General features: G+C 51.0%; 1 protein-coding gene across 3 annotated transcripts in view; it reads right to left on the bottom strand.

Annotated features, from left to right (window-relative positions):
* Positions 1-14,586, bottom strand: part of ZBTB7A (zinc finger and BTB domain containing 7A) — a 47,670-nt gene that overhangs the window by 13,767 nt on the left and 19,317 nt on the right. Inside the window, exons 1-3 of one of the 3 annotated variants that reach the window (XM_044419025.1) lie at positions 9,583-9,587; positions 6,532-6,537; positions 2,593-3,800 (exon numbers count right to left, since the gene is read on the bottom strand). In XM_044419025.1, coding sequence (XP_044274960.1) covers positions 2,593-3,785 — 1,193 coding nt within the window. In that variant the 5' untranslated portion in view covers positions 3,786-3,800; positions 6,532-6,537; positions 9,583-9,587. Of the gene's footprint in view, positions 1-2,592; positions 3,801-6,531; positions 6,538-9,582; positions 9,588-14,586 lie in introns of those variants that run through there. The other 2 variants (XM_044419026.1, XM_044419024.1) reach the window with 2 other exon arrangements.

Genomic DNA, 14,586 nt, shown 5'->3' with positions numbered 1-14,586 from the left:
AGAAGGGAAAAAGATTTTCTTTGCGGGTGATTTGGATGGGAAATGAACTGGCTTTGGCTTCTGCAAAACTGTTGTGCAGTTATAGAGATCAGTGAAACCTTTGGGACTGATAGGGTAGGAAAGCTTTAAATAATTAAGTAAATAAATTGGCATATGCAGATTTGTGTCTGACAGACCTGGGCACCCCACACCCAGCTCTGCAGCCATTCCATCCTTGCACAAAGGGGAGTATGCTGAGGGGCCTCGTTCTGGGACGGAGAGGGTAGAGGAGGATGGCCCGAAGAAGGACAGGTGGGGGGCACACCCGTGTGCACTCCAGTGTCACGAGGGGCTGCTGGCCCCAAGGGGAATGCGGCCTTCTTTTAAGACACCGTGCGCAGCCCCAGAAATCACACCCTCTCCCTTCCCTAGTAGAATGAGACCCGGCACTCTTGCTCAGCTGTTCTGTGTGAGTTCAGCCACCAGTTTGGTGCTGCCCACCTGGCCTGCCCTCCTCCTCTCTGTTCTCTCCTCCTGGAGCTCACACCAGACAAGTGGGTGGAAATGCCCCCGTGTTACCTCCCTGGGGCCAGGCTCCAGGATTTGCAGGGAAGCTGCATTGTGCAGTCTGGGAGGCAGCCTCTCTTCCAGCTGAACTCGGCTCCTGAGCCTTGCAGAAAGCCTGGCAGAACCAGGATCCATGCTCAGCATTGCCCTGAAGGGTCGGCTGCCGGTCGGCATTCCACCCTGTTGCTTCCACTCACTCCTGGCTGTCCCCTTCCAGCCTGCAGCTGCTTGGAATCGAATCTGGGCCTTTTGCAGAAAAAGCAGGGGCTCTCCTGCCGAGCAAGGGTTCTCTCCCCAGCCTTGCTTCCCATGCAAGAACAAGCTACATTTCTAGTCCTCATGATTCTGAATGTTGGTATAAATAGCAGCATAAGAGACACCCAGCTAAGCTCACAAAACATGAGCCAGGAACAGCACTGGCTACCCACATACTATGGAAGTGCCTTTGGGTCCTGTTGCTGTTAAGCAAAGCCCTAACCAACCTGGGAGCAAGGCATCTCCCATAACAAGCCCTGAGGACTGTCCGGGGTGGTCTTGCCCACCACTCAATGAAGCTTCTGCAGTGAATGTGCCCTCCTTCCTGGCAGGACCTGCCCTTTGGCAAGCTCTCCCCACACTGCTCCTGAGGCAGGAGACAGGGATGTTCTGGACCCCTCCTGGCAAGTTTCTTGCTCACCTGTGCTCTCCCTGGCTCAAAATTAAATCAATCCTGCTTGTGCCTATTATTGGAATCAAAAAGGTTACTACTGTATTTTTTCCAAAAGATTATGATGGAAAGTTGCCTCTTTTTGGGTGAAAGTTATAATATGGATAAAAGTTGTATGAAAACGTTCTTTGATATTTTCTGATGTACACATACTTTTAAACTATCTGTTTGTATCTTGGGAGTCCACACTTGATCAAGGTAAATTGATTTTCCACTACTACAGTTCTGGAAAGATAAAAACTCATGTCCTATAATTAAATGAATTGAAGATTTAATTAAACTGTTGATGTATGAGATGCTACTCTTGAATAGATGCATATATGGCTATTTGGCCTGCTTTTAGTGAAGTGCATGTGTAATGAATACATTTAAATTAAGCTGCTATTTGGACATTAACATGGCAACATTTGTTAACAGGGAAGACTCCCTGAAGAAGACAATCATGCTGGGAAAGTGAAAGGCAGAAGAAGAGGAGGCGGACCAGCTCGGAGGTGGATGGACTCCACGAAGGAAGTCAAGCTTGGGTCCACAAAACCTGGGCAAGGCTGCCTGGGGGCTCAATGGAAGTGACTTAGCAGCACATAATATCAACAGCAGCTTTGGTAATGAGTGTTTTGTTTCTTGCTTCTCTGTCTTTCCTTGGCTGTTGGGTTCATTCATTACATTTTGTTTTGGTGAAATTCACCATCAAAAAAAAAAGAAAAAGAAAAAAGTGTATTTTTCAATGTTCTATGATATGATGCAGGAATGGGTGCCCTGGACACAAGTAGCAGCTGGGCAGTACCAGCACTGCCACAAAGACTTCTGCACATTTTTCTTCTTGAGAGAGAAGGGCCCTGAAAGAGACAAAGCCGTTCAACAAGCATGCATTTCACTACGCTTCACATTGCTGCCAAATATATACTGGGGTTAAAGCTGCAAAGAATGGAGGCTTCTCCAAAAGAGAAGAATAGTAGAAAAGCATAAAGAAAAAACTGACAGCCATTTCCAGGTAACAGTTGGGGTGGCACAGAGACTAGTTGGTTAGCAGGATGGAGAAACCCTCACAAGCCCTTCCTGAGAGGGGGTCACAAAGCTCCAGAAGGTGTGGGAGAATGTTTGGCAAGGAGCACCACGATCTGGGCTGCATCAGGGTGAGCAGAGCCCCTGCTTTGCATGCAGGAAGCCATGGGTCAACCACTGGTGGCATCCCCAGTGCAGCTGCAAAAACTCAACCCAGAATCCCAGAGCTGCAGGCTGGGATCCTGAGGAAGCCGAAACTCAGTACCAGGTACCACAGCTTGGGGCACTCCCGCTCTGTCCCCCTACCTCCTCTCCCCCACCCCATTCTGCCTGCTTACCTCGTAAACCGAACTTTGCAAATGTTACATTCGTAGGGCTTCTCGCCCGTGTGGGTCCGAATGTGGCGTGGAAGCTTGCCGGCCCCTTGGATCACCTTCTCGCAGATGGGGCACTTCTGGAATGCTTTCGCTCGGATCTTCTTCTCCACTTTCTGGGACCAGGACGGAAAGTCGCCGCCCTCTTGGGAAGTGCTAAAATATTTCAAGTAATAATCCATGACCCCGTCGCTCTCCTTGCGGTCCTCGTCGGCCAGTGGCTGGCGCCCCACGGAATTGATCATTTGCTGCAGGAGGGCGCTGGCGGCCAGGGTGTCCACTTCGCGGCCATCCACCTCCTCGCCCTCCCCTACCCCGGGGCCAAAGGCGGGGGAGTCCCTGGCCTCCTGGTGGTCCAGCTGAGCCGATCCCTCCTCCTCCCCCGCTGCTGCCTGCAGGTGGCGGACGCCAAATTGTCCATTCTGGGGAGGGGGGAACAGGCCGCCCTGGGCCGCCTCCTCCTCCTCCGGGTCCAGCCACATGGCGTGGTTGCTCTCAAGGTCGCCGTCCTTCGACTTTGGTCTGTCGCCGAGGGCGGCCTGCGCGGAGTAGAAGTCCATGCCGTTGCACTCCGCCTCGCCCTCGTCTTCCTGGCTGTGGAAGCCGAGCCTCTGCAGGTCCCGCAACTCTTGGTTGGTCCATGGAATGGTGCCCGGCGGGCCGTTGATGGGGTTACTCTGGAAGAACTCCAGGTATTCTTTTGCTCGGAGATGGTTCCTTTGATCAATTTGATCTACTGTATCCATCTGGTCGTGTTTGGCCAGAATCTTCCGGTCCAGGAGATCCGTGCAAACGTCCCTCACCGCCTGGATCTCCAGCAGCCTGGCGGCGTTGAGGATCTCGCCAACGCTTGAAGTGCTGACGGTCAGAGTGGCGGTGTAGGCGAACTCCAGCAGGGCCGCCAGGGCTTCGGCGCTCACAAAGTCTATTTCGTACACGTTCTGCTGGTCGACCACCAGCCCGGAGGTGAAGAGTTTCTTGAAGTACTGGCTGCAGGCGGCCAAGACGGAGCGGTGGGTGGGGAACTCCTGCCCGTCCACCAGGATCACCACGTCGCAGAGCAGCCCGTGGTTCCGCTGCTCGTTCAAGCTGCTCAGGATGTCGCTGCTGTGGTCAGGGAAGGGGATCCCAATGGGCCCGTCCACACCGCCCTCCATGTTGGCACCAGGGGGCTGTGGAGAGAGGCGACAAGGGGTCAGCCGACGGGGGCCCTTCCCGCCCCCTCTTGCCACTGCGCTGTAAGCCGGAGCATGGCCGGAGGCATCCGGGCATCCCCGGTGAAGCCAGGCCATGCCGGGGCTGGCCGAGCTTGGAAGGGAGACGCCCTGGGAACTGTCCAGCTGCCTTGAGGTCCCCGTGGGAGAAAGTGCGGGTAGGAGCATAATAACGAAATAAACAACCGGCAAAATGGTCTCCGTGCTGGGCCAGACTGGTTCTTACTCTGATCCCACATAGCAACATGTGAGAGCTCACAGGGTGACCTTGGGCCAGTCCCTCACTCCCAGCTGACCTACCTCACAGGGTTTTTATGAAGATAAAAGGGAGAGGAGGAGGAGCCTCTAAATAGCCTTGGATTTTTTTTTGTTTTGTTTTTGTTTTTGCAAGAGGAAGAAACAAAGGGGATAAACAGAGGCTATACATGTACTCTTGGTTTTGTAAGTCACCAAATCCTATACTTAAAAGCTGAAAATCTGCAATGCATAACACAAACTAGCGTATCTGACTTGGTGCAATCTGCCCCATTTTCTCTCTGAAGAGCTGGCTAAGGAGTAAGTCCTGACCTGCACCTCTTCACAAGCATGAGGCCTAGGAACTTCATCTGGATTTGCTTTTTAAACAGAGTGATCCCCCCCCCGCCCCACACACATCTGCGGCCACCCCGTTCTTTGAATTTAGGTGCATTTACATATTTCCTACTTGTCCAAAAGCAACCTGGCACATGGGCTAGAACCACCCTGTCATACTCATAATGACCAAGCAATACACAGACAGGAAAGACAGGCTCCACGCCCACTGCACAGTAACACACCAACATCACAGGAAGAAATTCTGGTTTACCCAACCGCACACAGAATGTGGGATGCATCAGCAGAGGATGTTTTGAAGGCCAGACAAGAAACATTCTGGTGAAACATCCCACTAAAGATACTCATGCAATTTTCCTTTAAGTGACCCATTAAACTTCTCATGCTGCTAGTCCTCATGCCCATCTTTCTCATCATGAAGGAACACAGGCTAGGTAGCAGAGTTGTTTTCTTATACTAAGGAAAACTTGATTCTAGATAAATTATGCCATGTTAGCATACTGACATGAGTTTTCCTGCCTTGTACATAATTTATTCAGCAAGTCTGGCTCTAAGAGTCTTGGGAGAGAAGCCACTGGGGTCAATCCATGTCTTCAGACACTTCTCTGGCTTCTGAAATTTCAACTGTTTCAAACACACCTTTGTAGCCTTAAGGACTAGGACCTTAATTCTGAGGTGGGGTTAAACAAACAAACAGACTGACTTCAAAACAGGGAGTTCAATTCTATGCCTAATATTGCAGCTTGTGCTTGCAAGTGCAAGAACAGCTTTCACATAGCCCTGACTGTAATTTAGGTAGCTGATTAAAACATCTCGTGCTGCCAATCCTCAAGAAAGTCATCCTCACTCCTAAGAGACCCCACTCTAAATTAAAGTTCTGTCACAGAAAAAGGAGGCATCCACACAAAAGCAGTGCAGCACTGGCTTAGACCAGGTTCTCTGAAGGAACGCCTTGCCCTATATGCACCTACCTGGACCCGAAGGTCATCTTCAGGGGTACTTCTCTGGGAGTCCCCAAAGGAATTAAGGAGGGTGGCTGCCAGAAGGGCCTTTTTGTATGTGACAGCCCAGCAATGAAATGAGTTCCCCAGAGAGGTGTGTCTGATACCAGGGACACCTCTCTATTTTTGGGGGGGACCAGGTAAAAGCCTTTTCGATTTCCCCAGTATCTTAACATAACTTTTTAACTTTAGTTTAATATTTCCTTTTAGCCTGTACTGCCGCTACATTGCGGTGCTGACTCAGTTGCGATTATCTTATGTTAATTCCTTTTTTTTATTTCTCTCTCTCTTGCTTGCTTGCTTGTGTTGACTTTTGTTAGCCACCCAGAGAGCCCTGGCTCTTGGGTGGCATGAAAATGGAATACTCAATCAATCAAAACTCTGGAGACACCTGTTTTTCCAGATAATTCCATAAGATCCAGGTAAGGTGAGCCACTGTTGTGTGTTGCTCTGCTTCCGGTGGCTTGCTGCAGACCCGCTGCAGGAGACGGAGCTGGCTCTGGGGCGCAAGCGGCCCCTCTGGCCGGGCCCTGGCTGGCCCTCCAGGGTCCCTGGAAAGGTCCTGCTGCCTTTGCAGGACCCGCAGTGAGGATGGCCACAACACTGCCTCCTTCTGAAGCGGGTACTGCAGACTGAGCAGACTCCAGACAGATGGAACACGCCACCCCAGTGGACCCAAGTCATCCAACCTGGCCCACCCTAAACGAGGTTGCAATCTGCAGCCCTCCTACGGGGCTCCCTACCAGGCAGGACGAGACGGGTGGAAAGACAGGGCCTCGTCAGTGGGGGCTCCCTGCTGGTGGAATGCTCTCCTGCAGAGGCTCACCTAGCACAGAGCATCTGGCCTCCAGGTGAAGGCCTCCTTATTCTTCCAGGCATTTTAAGAACTGCTTTTAGTCTGCTTTCCTGCCTCTGGATTTAAACTTTTGCCACAAGTTTTAATCTTATTTCTTGTCTGCTTCCATGATTCAATTTTAATGCACTATGTACTGCCTGGCAAGCTTTTGGCTTGGGGGTGGTTTCAAAACCCAGTAAATAAAATTCATGACACCAGAATTGAGAATTTTGGTTTGTTTGTTTTTTTGTTTAAATCCCACCTTCTTCTCTGACAAGTTCAACCAGGGCTTCTGTACATTCCTGTCTATTATCCACACACAGCCCTGTGAGGTAGGCCAGTCAAAAGCAGGGTGGGAAGGGAAGAGCTAGGTTCAGAAAACATGACACCCCCACTGAATAGCTGAACAGAGGTTGCCCTTAAACAGTGGGATATTGTTGAAATGCAGGTTATTGTGTGTTGACTGAACCCAACCATGCCAACAAGCCATGGTTTGTTACACATGAACAACATCGGGGTGGGACCCAATGGCCCTCTGGCCTCTTCCAACTTTACTTTCTATGATTCTATGAACATGGAATTCACAACACAACAAACTACACGTTTTCTTCATGGATTGTTTTTGACTCAATACACCACAATTTGTCAGTGCGGCTGGATTCAAACAGCTGAATAACCCACAGTTCAACAAACCATGGTTCAGTGGCAGCCCAAATTCAACCCTGGGTGTGAGTTATTTTGTCTGAAACCAGAGTTTGTATGAACACTAACAATCAACAGTTTACAGTCCCACAACAAACCATGAGCTCACTTCAGAGATCGTCTGAACCATGGTTCAACCATGGTTATTCAGGGCAGCTGGGTTCAGGCAACCCAAGAAAACATGAGACAACCCACACTCGACACACATGCAACCCCCGAGTGTGGATTACTGTACTGTCTGGACCACACCAGAATGCAACTGGCCCAAGATCATGCAAGGGAGGCAAGGTTTGCCAAAACCGAAATGCGAGCCCAGAGAACGTCTGACGCTTGCGATGCTGATTATGTTTGGTGTTTTTCTGAATGGTGCCCGACGAGGGGCACAGGGGCCTCCATGGGGGCAGGGGATGTAGGGGGGTCAGCCTCCCACTGTGGCTTGGGAGGAGAGAAGAACCGGCCCAGACAGTGTGGGGAAAGGGAGTCAGGTCACCGGACCCTGCAGAACAAGCCAGCTGGTGACGGGCGCCCGTTGGCACAAGACTCTTGCACAGGGCGGCAAGCGCACGGTCCCCAGGGAGGCAAGGACTGCACTGGATACCCACTGTGCCCAATCTCCTTCCTTACCTGGAAAGGGGAAGGGGACCCCCCCCCATGGCAGTACACCCCCTGCGCCCTGCTTTCTGCTTTTTAAAAGGCATCAACAGACTCTGCTAATCAATGTGGCCACCCCATTAATCGCAGCAGCCCTGACAGCATGAGACCGGCCAGCAGCTCAGATGGGACAGAAACAGGGAGACCCTCCCAGACCAGAGCAGTGAAGGGTGCAAGGCAGGACGGCTCTCACTGCACATAGGAATGCGGGCACCTTGGGAACGGGAAGGTTCCCACCCTATCCATGTCCTTCAATGACTACTATGTCAGGCCTACCTTACAGGACTGTTGTAAAAGAATTACTCACAGGGTTGTTGTTGTGAGGACAAGATGGAGAGCAGGAGGAGGAGAATGATGCAAACCTCTTTGAGTTTGTTGTAAGAAAAAAGCAGGATGCAAATCTCATAAATAAAAGGACGCCCTGGGCAAGGGGCTTTGGTTCCAACCCTGCTCCAGAAATCCTAAGCTGGGGTGCAACAGCCACCCGCTTCTTGCCTGAATCCCGCTCTTGGGCACACTGCCCCCAAGCAGCCTCATCCTCTTTCAGCCCAGGCACAAATGCAACAGCCCGAGTCCACTTTTGCTTTTCTGTGTGCCTTTTTAAATATAGCACATCTTGGAGTTTTTCGAGAGCCCTACTGGAGGCAGGCATTAATGTGCACCAATAACCGGTTCTGTTCTACCCAGGGGGCTCACCGTGGGAATCAGCCCCTCAAGTGTTCCTGGCAAAGGCTTCTGGTAAGCCCAAAACCCGAGGTTCTCTGGCAACAGTGAAAGCACCATGCCAGGACTGTAAGCTCTGGAGGGGCAAGGAGGGCTGCAGAGGCGTGTCCTGCCACAACTTTTGGGGACGGCTCTGTCTGCCCTCTGGGGAGCAGGGCCAGGCCTCCGGAGCTCCTCCAAGCGCAATCCGCCTCATTCGCAAATGCAAACATGTGTCATTCTTCAGATGGGGAAGACAGAATTTGGTTTGATGGTTCATTTGTTGTAAAGACAGGACCCAAATGCACTCCCCCCGCATTAGAAAGCGGGAGGCTTGAAAAATCAGAGAAAGGGGGTTGTTTTTTCCTAATTAAGTTGGGTTGGGGGAATTCAAGGAAAACACTTTTTTCCTCCCATTTCCCACTCCCACTGTGTCTTCACATCGCTATTGACCTGTTGGCACAGTGCAGGGGAAGGCATGGCAGGCTGGGGAACCACAGCAGATATCAAAGGAGGTGTTGGGGGAGGGGGCTTGCTCGCCCTGAAGCAAAGCTTAAAATGCGCATTTCTTTCAAAATGCATTATCAAAGGGCATTATTAGCGGCATCATTAAAGGGTTTTTCTAACAAATGCATTTGGAGATCAGGGATCAGAGAGGGGCACACCCAGATGCTTAATGAACTCAAAGCCAATTAACATTAATTATACATCCATAATTTCATTCCCCACCCCCCCACCCCCAGTTTTGGCCCATGTGCCCTAACCAGAACAGGTAATGGCTCAGAATGATGGAAGTTGTAGGCCATCACATCAGGTGGGGCTGCATCCAACAGGACACCCATGAGAGCGCCAGGATCCTGCTGGGTCCACACGGAGCAGTGCAAAGCTCGGCCCGGAGCGCGGGGAACCATCTGGATGGGTGCGCCCACTGCAGAGCGGCAGCAGGAGCACCAAACCAAAGTGGACCAAGCCGAGCCAAACCAGCACCTCGCTTCAAGGGCTAAAAGCCTTCTGCTATGTGGTCCCAGCGAGAGCCAGCGGGGTGCAGTGGTTAATGGCGTCAGGCTGTGTCTTACAAGAGCCACTCTCCCCAGAACTGCCCTGGCAAGTCCAGGCAAGTTCCCCCCCTGGGACCAGCCCTGGGCCACATGGGGACCTCTGCAAGGACAGTTGCTACAAGGGAGGACATGGCAGCCCCGCTGAAAGTCAGGCAAGGGCAGCCAAAGGGGCCAACATACTCCACGTGATTTGCTTCCACGGTCCAGAAGGGAGTCGGACCAGCCAGCATTCAGGACCACTCCCTCCGTGAGGTTCAGGCACCTTTGAAAGAAGGTGCCACTGGCCAGATGTCTGAGTTAGGCAGCGCCTGGTGGAGGGCAGTGCCTTGGTCCGGCATTGGCTGCAACACAGCCCAGGAATGGCAGGGAAGAGGGCCCCAGGCTCGCAAACAAATTAAATTCAATATTCCTCTGGAAAAGCCAAATACTCATAGAAAGGTAGCAGCTGAAACGTCTTTTCACCTCAGGCTTACAACAGCCCTTCAAGGTAGGCTAGCATTTCATCGCAAAAATGAGGACAGTCTGAAGGAAGCCCAACATGCCTGTGGTCTCCTAGCAAGAGCCTGGCTGAGCTCTGAAGGCAGGATCACTCAGCTGTCAACTCCGTCTCTTCAGTGGCCCCATCCACCCTGCAGGGAGGTGCTTAGGGAAAAACTCAGGAAAAAAGTAATTTTTCTCAAAAGTTTCCCCTAGGTCCCCATCTAGTACCCCCCCCCCAACTCTTTAAATGAATTTATAGTTCAGCCAATTTGAAGGACAACTGGGCAGAAAAGGCCATATAGAGATTGGGCAAATACAAGAAAAGTAGTGTACTTGAATCTACCTACACAGATTCACATGATCCAAATGCCCCAATTTAGTGACTTGGACAAATTTGTAAAATCCAACACACACAGCTGTCATGCAGACCAACTGTTTTGTTTGTGCATCTTCAGTGTTATTCGAAATTCTGCTTCTGTGATGGGGGCAGGGGAAGAAACAGGGAATTCTTCTGTCCCATTTTTAAAAAGTAAAACTCAAACTTCTGTGCTGGCCCATCCAGCCTTCATCAAAAACGAGCATTGTTCACTCTGAGCAGAAAGAGTGCTCTGGAAATTCACACAGCAGGTAGCTAATTTAAAAGAGTGGGCACACTGGTGAGTATCATGGACTGTCCCAGGGTAGCATCAGCCTGGCAGCTGGCCCCAAAGCGGAGATACCGGCTGGGCAATTTGCAGTGGTAGTCACAGAAGTTTCTCACGCTTCCAAAGGAGTTTGTTTGTTTGTTTGTTTGTTTGTTTGTTTATTTAGGGGACTTCTATGCCGCCCCATTCGCCAAAGCCTCGGGGCAGCTCACAAACCAGAAGCCCTGAAGGCTTGGGGCTCCAGCTGCGCTCACATGCACCCCAGCCCACAGCACGCCAATTTCCTGACTGGAAGCGGCTTGGAGCAAGCTCCTCTCCACTCATTCTTTGTACCTCTTGTTGGATTTCTCCGTGATCTGTCACGGTCTCTTATTTTCTGTATTTTAGGTATTTGTGGCCCAGGTTTCCCAAAAGAAATACACTAAAGCTTTCCACAAGATGCTTACAAATTCAATAAGTAATGGGAACTTGATGAAGAGTAGCTCAAAGCAGACAAGGAAAGTAGTGGAAAACCAGACATGGGAGACTAAACTGGCAACTCTGGTGCACGGGGGAATTAAGCCAGTGAGTTTTTGGTGTCAAAGTGACATCAAGGTAGGGATCAAACAATTCGCTGCACAGAAGGTCCTTTCTGTATTTACTCAGAGTCAACTGGTGGCAGATTTTCCAACAAGGATCTAAGAGATGGCTTTGATCATTAATTCACTTATGCACTTTATTTCTACACCAGTCCACAACCAAAGCTCTCTGGGTGGTTTACACAGTCCATAAAAATGGATGATGAAAGTACAATTAAAAATATCAGAAAACCAGAAAAAAACAAAAAGCTAAAACCAGATAATAAAAGACAAGAACAAGGAATAACGAAGAGAAAGACAGAGGGGAAAAGAAAAAGAGAGAGAAAGAGAGACTGTAAAACACCCGGAGATCCCCCTCAAGTCCCTGGATGGCCAAGAAAGTTGTTGAAAGTATCGGAGAAACTCAGGAAAAAAGAGGACAGATTCAGCCAGCTGGGCCACAGGGGGGATGGCCATTCCAGGTGGGGGAACTGAGAGAGCCCCCGCTTTGTTGCCATAAGTAGATGGCATACTAGCGGGAGTAGAGCTGACACCACTGGCACAGCAGGGAAGCACTAGTGAGCCATAAGAGCATCACAGCAAACACACCCAGCTGCATACTGGTAAGTCCCCAGTGGGCCGCTTGCCCTTGACATAAATGCAGAGGGTAGCCTTAGGTAAGCTGCCCCCTCTGAGCCTCAGACACTCTTTTCTCCCCTGCAGTGTGGCATGACATTGCTGGTTGTTTTAAGGACTGCAAACCTTACAACCTGCAATGAGGCACTCTTGTCAGCACACGAGAAATGTTGCAAGCAAAACACGGGACATGAGGAAGCAAGGCTATGTGGTATGGCCGCGTTTGGGGGCTGATGCACCCCGTGTCCAAAAGGATTAGAAAGTAGGCAGCCAAGGGGAGGCTAAAATGAGGACAAGGCAAGAGAAAGCCCACTGAGCCCCAGAGTGGTGTATTGGCTTCTGTGGGCATGGCAAAACCAGACTGCCCAGACAAACAGGTTACATGCATCTGCCTCAGAGGGAGGAAAGCAAAGCAGGGTTGGGCCAGGAAGCTGCTGCTCCAGCTGCCTTCGTCACCTGCCACAGGGCAGGCAAGAACAAAAGGGAAGGGGAGACATTCCATCACCTCAGCCAGGAGACCAGCAACATTGCGGTTTGTCCTTTCCACCCTAGCCAGTCATCCTCCAAGCCAGCATGAATCCAGGGCCTATGCCTGCATTTTTCCTCTATCACCCTCATCCCCTTTACTTTCATGTCATGACTTTTGTGGCCACAAGCCTGAAGGCTAGGATTGCATTATTACAGTTCGCTGCTGCGATTCAGGGGGACCAGGCACTAGGAGGACCTAATAGTCTGACCAGGTCCGAAAGGCAGATTTTCAAGGTATCTGCTCCATTTAGAACCACAAGGACTGGAATCTGCCCTCATTTTGGCAGGGGAGAACCACAGCATGGCATGCCCAGGTGAGGCTGGAAAAGCTCCTGTGTGAGACCCCAGTGGGCTGCTGCTGCAAGCCAGGCAGCATTTTGGTACCTCCTGGAAGCAAATACCAGTGAACGAGAGCATTATTTTGCCTTCCCCCTTTGTTTACGGGAAGTGGCTTCTTTTTAACTGGGGCAGAGAAGCCACAATTCATCCATGGGGGACTTTGGGTCTAATGAGAGACCAGTAGGGGGACACTACTGCTAGTTCAGGGGGTAGGGAAGGAGGCAAGGGGAATGAGAGGACTGCAAGCAAGACAGGCAGCCCGAGATGGAAGTGTGGAAGTGGAACAATTTCTCTGCGTTGCACAGTGCTAAGGCAGCTTGTGTGGAGTGCTCTTGCCCTCATCCCTGTTCTCTGATTGCTGAAATCCTTCAGCAGCAACTTTGCTGGCCCCCGAGATTTTAGAAGCTGTTGCTTCTACACTGTCAAGCATTCATTGCCACTTCCCTCCTCTTTCCTTGTGCATTGTGTCTTTTCAGGTTGGAAGCCTGCAGGCAGGGCCTGGCTTTGATTTACTGATGGATTGTAAAAGCACAGGGCCCTTTCTGGGAGCTGAGGAACACGATAATCATAGTGCAAATAGGATCCCCCTGCCATGAGGTCTAGAACCTTCAATAAAGAGATGCATACCTAGAGACTCTGCATGGACTGTACCCTTTGGCCAGTGACTGCAGCTGTTTTGTGCTCCTCCAGAGCATCATGTGCTTCAATCATGACTGGCAGGTGAACTGTGATTATGAAATGTAGTGGGGGGGGGGAGTCTGGCCACATTGCAGAGCTGTGGGGCTACAACTGAGGAGGCCCTGCTCCTACAGCAGCCAGCCTAGGTTGGATGTTAAGTTTGAGTCAAAAGCAGATCCTTTTACCAGCTCGTCTTGCACTGGGGAGGGCCATGCAAAAAATTTATTCTAGAATTTATTCTAATTGCATTTGTCAGGAGAGGAACACTTCATCCCACCCCCCTTTTAATCTGCTGCAAAACTTATTTCAGCACAATGCAGTGTACAGCAAGTGTAGAAACTTGTGCCCTCTTGGCTGGCAATTATCCTGGCAGCAGGGCTGTGGCAGGACAAGCCCCCACTGGCCACCCGGTCTCTTAAGGAGAGCAGACATCCAAGGGACCCTTGCCAGCTAGTGGGCCTCCCGCTCCCCTCCATTCCCTCCAAGGGTTATGGTTTCAGTGAGCCGCAAAACCACCTCAAAACCTTGGGGGCACAGGGCAAGGATTCCGCTGCCTGCCCGCCATGCCCACCCAGAAATGGCTGTGAGAAGCATGTGTGGATGGGTTAACCAGGTCGTGCTCCGTTTGGGAGAGCGCAGCCCTACTCAGTGTCAGCTGCCCGCACTGGCTTCCTCCAATTTAGTGGACAGTGCAGTTCGGGTTCACACATTCCAACACCCTGTGGCAGGGGGTCAGTCTGGCTCGTTTCAGGGCATGTTTGGACAAGAGTATGGGCTGTTGCTGCTGCTAAAACACGGGCTACTGCATTGTCTGAACCCAACCATGGTGAACAACACAACCTAACAACAATCCACGGTTTCCCAATGGAGGGTCCTGCTCATGTGGCTTGTTAGCAAAGTGGGGTTCAGATAATCCATGACCCTCATTTCCACCACAACCCATCCTGCAGCCTGAACCCAGGCAGTGGCTTGCTTGAAAGGGCGACAGGAATGCAAGGGGGGGTAAAACCTCCCCCCCGGGAGGGCTCCTGGCCATGACTTTTCTTTCATTTATTTATTTGCTTGTTTGTATGCAACTTTCATTTATTTGCTTGTCTGTATGCAGAGAATGAGGTGGCTAAAAAAAAGTAAGGAAAAAGCCTTCATTTTGTTAACTTTTGACAGTTTCCCTTTCCCTTTTTAATTTGTCACTCAAACCAGAGGCGGAAAAGCTGCTCTGGACTGGCCCTGGGGCCTAACGGGGGCTGTGGGCAGTTGCCCTTGCTGGGTGGTTCACACATGGGCCCACGGCTTGGCTGCGTGAGGAGGAGGAAGGGGCTGTACAGAGCAGGCAAGGGGCAGC

This window comes from Varanus komodoensis, unplaced genomic scaffold (assembly GCF_004798865.1).
Source record: "Varanus komodoensis strain SLA01 unplaced genomic scaffold, ASM479886v1 scaffold99, whole genome shotgun sequence".
Classification (NCBI taxonomy): domain Eukaryota; kingdom Metazoa; phylum Chordata; class Lepidosauria; order Squamata; family Varanidae; genus Varanus; species Varanus komodoensis.
Note: the sequence above shows the minus strand (reverse complement) of the source record. Positions and strands in the feature narration are given on the sequence as shown.